Here is a 6,028-nt window from a genome sequence, read left to right as displayed (position 1 = left end):
ATATATATATATATATATATATATATATATATATATATATATATGTGTGGGTGTATATATGTGTGTGTGTGTGTGTGTTTGTGTGTGTGTATATATGTATGTATATATATATATATATATATATACACTTAATATATATATATATATATATATATATATATATATATATATATATATATATATATATATATATATATATATATACAATTAATATATATATATATATATATATATATATATATATATATATATAATATATCTGCGAAATACTCACCTTCGTCGAATTCGTAGGTCAATAATTGCTTGCTGTACAAACTCATAATACCGACTGCAGTTCTTATGAGAAATACATCACCGTATATCGTAAACCCATCCCACACCCGCGTGGCTGTATCGAGGGGGCATGACTTGCTAAAGCATGTAAGCAGCCTGCAGTCAAAGAAATATATCGATGAGATGATTGTCATTCGTGCTTTCATGCAGAGTTATTGTCAGTAGGCTACATATAGGCACTGATACGACCTAGAAGGCTGCCACTGGCAGATACGTAAAGTCGCGGTCAATCAGGCCAGGGAACTTGTGCCGAGTTGACAGCCTGGAAAAGATATACAGTAGCACAACGGCAATTACTAGCAACCCTGTAATTGCTGCACTTGTGACCACCATAAACACACGTATGCATTGTGGTCCGAATAGGTTACTATACTGCACAGGTAAGTTCACCGAATATCTGTGTCACGAGTGCGCAATTGACAAGAAACCCTACCCATGTATCGTCTTACCATTCGTGTATGAACATATGATGGCTGACATGCAGAGATCGCATGTGCTGGTAGAGCCGGGGCAGATGATTGCGGAAGGTATAGGCAAAGGCGTCGATGTACGGTTGTGACTGTAGTAGGAAAGTGTATTTGGCTTAATTGAGAAATAGTACAATAGTGTTCAGGGTATGTGCGTATGGTTATCGGTTCAACAGACACCCGCGCTTTCTCGTTCATACCAGGCTACATAGCATTGGACACAGGAAGGTCACATAAAGTGAATCGTGAGAGTAGTGCAGATGGAGGAGCTGGTAGCAAGTGACCTCACGCAGACTCTCAGGGAGTTCGATTGTATATCTCATTTTAAAAGATAAATTCAATACTGGCTTGTTAGGGTGCGTTGTGGACTACGGATCTGTGACTCTTCATGTCCACTTTCTCAGTACGGCTGGAAAGACATTACCCAGTGCGTAGCGCTATTGTGGTAACAGTATTGAGTATAGCAGTCCCATGAGTGCTCGATGCTCGCAATTGGGACACGCACAGCTAGCTGCAGACTGCAGAAAACACATTATGTGACACCCAATATGTTCTATCGTGCTGATCGCTAAAGTAACTCGACCAAATGGACCATCCTGTTATGTGTATATACATACCCGTTCGAAAAATCATTAGGATAAGCAAGAATGGGTGAAAAGTACCGAACAAGGTCATCAATCTGCTTTTTGAATCAACATTTGTCGAGTATATCACTCACCTTTGTCGAGTATATCACTCACCTTCGCGGGCTCCATCTGATAGAACGCAGACAGCAACGGGCGATTCAACAGATTGGTGAAGCACACAAAGGCATCGGCCTCATCCATATTCAGTAGCAACATGCATGCCAAGAAGGACATGCCCTGAACCTGTGGTTATAATGATATATATATATATATATATATATATATATATGATAGAAGAATACAATCGGTTTACGCAATACAATAGCGCAAGAGTTGTACGTCAGTAGGCTTACAGCGTTTCCTTTCAACTACCACCACATGAGTGTATTTTACGGCACATAGTGACATAGAAGCTTTCAGTGGCTAACCCTACCCAAGGAGCGCTGATGACCTGGGTAAACAGTCGGTGTCGCCATGCTCTACTTGATTAATGAAGACGGAGGACTGCAAGTCATAACAACCCTAATACTCGCGATGTGGTAACCAGCACTGAGATTCGGGCCTTACGCAAGTACCGCGATTCAGGTACACCGAACCTGAACAGACACAGCGCACCGTACAACCACTTACGTATCCAACATCTGGTCGATAGCAAACATAAGTCTCCAGCAGCCGCCGTAGACTCCCGTGGTACGGTCCTGTGGATGCAAGGTAAGGCGGGAATGAATACATGCGTAGTCGCGATCCTGTCGGTCACCAAACAAGCGATACTTTCCTAGCCTTCAGGGCACTCGTTGGATTTCCACCACACTCGACTACACTGCATGAAATGTGCAGTCACGACTATCGACGCGCAAACCAAGTCTGATACTACGGTGACATATGCACACACGTACTACTTCTCAGTGATCATGCACACACCTCCAGTACGGAAAAATTCGAGTAACGGGAATGTGCGGTTGAGGTCAAGGTGGATCTGCTTCAGTGATGCCTCGTTCCCAATGGCTCGTACTGTGGGCTATGAATGAGTGGAAATAGACGGCCGATGAACATCACGTACCCATACCCCAATGTTATCTGCAAGTTGTAACTTAGAGATTGTACTTACGACGGGACTCCTTTCACTCCCACCAAACCTGTTTGCCATATTAATCTGCTGGGCGCAAACCCCGCGCAAAAAGATAGGGAAGCTATCATTCGAAACACCTTACTGGGACAGCACATATATACATAGAGCAAGGTAAACAAACCTGCCTTACCCAAAAAAACTCGTAAGACAACACACAATAGGTAAGTTAAAGACCCTGCTATGATGATGCGTACCTCTACACAACACTTGCACAACCCATACAATACATGATGAACAATTATGCTTCGTTCCTTTGAACACACCTTGACACCTTCCTCGTCAGACAATTGAGCCTCCTTGAGCGCAGTTACTCGTTCTTGGGCGTGTGACTGGAAGGCTTCGTACAGAACTGGGTAGGACAGTATGGGTCACGTGTGCAAGTATTCAGTAGACTGCCATTAACGTAAAGTCTATGTACGATTATATCGATGGTGTATTGTATGTCAAGTGCGGTGCATGCGTACGTATCGCGTGCGCTTACAAGATGAAGGGCATGTCAATAGAAATCTCATGATGGCTCAAGCACATTGTCCATTAAGCGCTCTGCTATGAGCATACTTGAATATCATAGACGCAGATTTTTTGTATTGACAGCAATTAAATGTACACACATACACATACTGAATAGTCCTTGTTATAGCCTTATAGCTACCATGGGGTCAAGCTATTATGAAAGTAATCAGTAGTGAGAAGAAGTGAACGCGTTTCTCTCAGCGAACTCTGCACCACCACCGTACTACAACTAAATCGATCACACCACGCACTTTACAATTTGTGACGGTTTGAGCTGCACAGGCCTAATCCTGCTGTTCCAACAGTACCGTACATAAGCATGTCTGTGTCTGACATAAATGGTTGCACTGCAAATTGATAGCCCCGGACGCTCTAGATTTCTCGACATACGACCAAATGCAATAGATCCTTTGAGAATGTCGTGAATATACATGTCCCCTCCATTGCCAGCGTGCTGGACTGCATATTTGTCCTACTGCTACTCAGATATGTAGTGGATCCTGTAAAGCATATATCGTTCGCGACAACAAAACAGATGCTTCCGCGAAGACTGAAAAATGGATAAACACCACAGCAGGATGTAAAGTAGCGCACGCACCTCCTCTCACGTACAATGACGATCATCTGCACATATAAGCATACCTGGAGTAACCTGCAGATAATTGCCCAGCCCTTTCTTCCATATCCTTTCCCGCGCACTCCCCGGCACGCCCATATAAACCATTTCCACGACGTATCGCTCGCCTTTCTTTGCGTCTAAGTGCGGTAGTAGCGTGTCCCATTTCTTAACCTGGGCCGTTTGGTCCTCGTTTCTCTTCTCTCGCATGACCCGCATAGCCTCCGGCGTTTTGGAATGGCCCTGTGTGATCTTACTCCTGTAGGTGAATGTGTACCATGCATATCCAATGATATATAGTCAACGACATTGTAAGTAACAGGGGTAAATGGTTGACGCTTTGCTTGAGTGTTCTTTGCTGATTTGAATGTGAGTATATCTTCATGTACATGACTTATAAGCCACGAGACTGAAGCTATGGCCGTATTGAGTTTTGATGCGTGAGAGAATCGACTTTCTTCTTGGAGGATATAGACATGCGTAATATCACTCAGAGCCAATAAATACTGCCTCAAAAATTGCGAGACCTTTTTGGGATCGAGCCACAGACCAGACGGCATTTCACGCGTGAGACATAATAAACTAAACTCCATTAAGGGAGCAGCTAAAACACACCTGAAGTGCATGCAGAATAGAAATGTGTAACCAAATATCACAATCAACGATGTGTGTCTGGCGGACAACATTCAATGGATTACGATTACACTGCGATTGCGATCGAAACAAGAGGTGGTATCATGATACAAATATGTAGTACACCAAGACATGCATCTCAGATGTTGTTGATGCTTACCAAGTAGAATTGAACCCGCCGCTGATCTTCTTGAAAGAGTCGATGAAATTGTCCAGACCATTTTCTTGAAAGACCTATATTGGTGTGATGTGGTGTGGTGTTTCAGGTACACATGAATTACTACATTTTTCGGAATTGGACTACCTGGGTATCTGGGTCGCCCGATCTGTTGGAATTAACTGGTATTGTATGACTTGCAAGGTGCACATAGGCACTTGGCCGGAATGTGATCAACGCAACAGCAACGGGTCCAATGACAAGCACACGTACATTTCGCACTTTGTTTTGAACTAAAGATAGCAAACACGCATACTTTACTTGCAATTAAATCCGACAATGTATACAATTGAACGGTATGGTATTGTGTACTTGTACGGGCTCACCTTTCTCCCAGTGCTATCCGATGACTGTACTCTCTTAGTATCAGTAGCGGCGCTCTTCAGCGGCGCCAGCATATGCCCTTTGGGGCTGGTGACGGTGGACATGGACTCTGCGGGTAATGTGAATGGGTGTCGTTGGCTAATGAATTCAGCCACGTTCTGTCTCATTCAACATATAGGTGTGATGTGATGCATCATTGCACCAGCACAGGCCGATCAGCGATAAAAGTATGCTGTTAAGGGCTAGCTGGTTAAATACCATAAGTCTCTGTGTGCACGTACGCTCGGGCTTGCGTCGTAATTTGCAAATAAATCTATACTTCAGAAATACCGATGAAAAATCATCGAAGACAATTTAAGCGCCAGATCTATCTTGTTGTCGGACCTAATCACTCGTCCTTGCGCACAGATACAAAGAAAAATAGGCATACACCAACACACACGCAAAGACGCTATAGTCACATGCCTAGACACCTCATTTCATCTACGAATTTACAATCTAGTATACAAAAGAGTATTTGCACGCAAGAATGCACGCACATACTCGTTAACGGGGCTAGATCCGATGCAGTGTGGGGTAAGCCGTTGCCTTGCGATGCCGCACTCAGATTACTCACACTGACCGAGCGGCCATGTAGGCTAGATTTTCTCCTGGTGGCTGGGTCATCAAAAGCATCGTTTACGAACACATTGATTTCCTCTGAATGACTGGCTAGGCTGGCGGTTTTGTCCCCGGCAAGCTGAAAGGTCTCAGTTTGAACCTCTGCCGTTCTCGAGACTACAACACGCAACAGCATATAAAGTCGCGATGAGAGAACCCAGAAAAATATCATGGATGATCACGAAGGAATGAGCAGTGAGAAAGTGGTCAACAGTAGCGCAGTTAAACTTAATCCACCTATCAGCCAACACGATCTTAAGCAAATGATGTATTAGAATGTGGTCTACGACATGAGCAGATACTACATCTTGAACAACACAGAAAACATCAATTGAATGAATCCGTAAATGCTCAGAAATACATCTGAGGGCGCTCCGAAAGTAAACGCGTGTGTACATCTGTATTGATAAGACAATACGCCAGACACCGAACCTCGATACATACCACACACATGTATATATACATATATATATATATATATATATATATATCTATATATATGTATGTATG

At 43.3% G+C, this 6,028-nt stretch overlaps 1 protein-coding gene across 1 annotated transcript in view; it reads right to left on the bottom strand.

Moving 5' to 3' along the window:
- SARC_07348 (hypothetical protein) overlaps positions 1-5,654 on the bottom strand; it is a gene marked incomplete at its 5' end in the record, with an annotated part of 7,354 nt that extends 1,700 nt beyond the window's left edge. Inside the window, 10 exons of the mRNA XM_014298710.1 lie at positions 275-429; positions 783-892; positions 1,541-1,669; positions 2,057-2,124; positions 2,348-2,444; positions 2,819-2,904; positions 3,711-3,943; positions 4,478-4,551; positions 4,861-4,967; positions 5,402-5,654. Coding sequence (XP_014154185.1) covers positions 275-429; positions 783-892; positions 1,541-1,669; positions 2,057-2,124; positions 2,348-2,444; positions 2,819-2,904; positions 3,711-3,943; positions 4,478-4,551; positions 4,861-4,967; positions 5,402-5,654 — 1,312 coding nt within the window. The remainder of the gene's footprint in view (positions 1-274; positions 430-782; positions 893-1,540; positions 1,670-2,056; positions 2,125-2,347; positions 2,445-2,818; positions 2,905-3,710; positions 3,944-4,477; positions 4,552-4,860; positions 4,968-5,401) is intronic.
- Positions 5,655-6,028: the final 374 nt, after the last annotated feature.

This window comes from Sphaeroforma arctica, assembly GCF_001186125.1.
Source record: "Sphaeroforma arctica JP610 unplaced genomic scaffold supercont1.576, whole genome shotgun sequence".
Classification (NCBI taxonomy): Eukaryota; class Ichthyosporea; order Ichthyophonida; genus Sphaeroforma; species Sphaeroforma arctica.
This window is presented reverse-complemented; position numbering and strand designations above follow the sequence as displayed.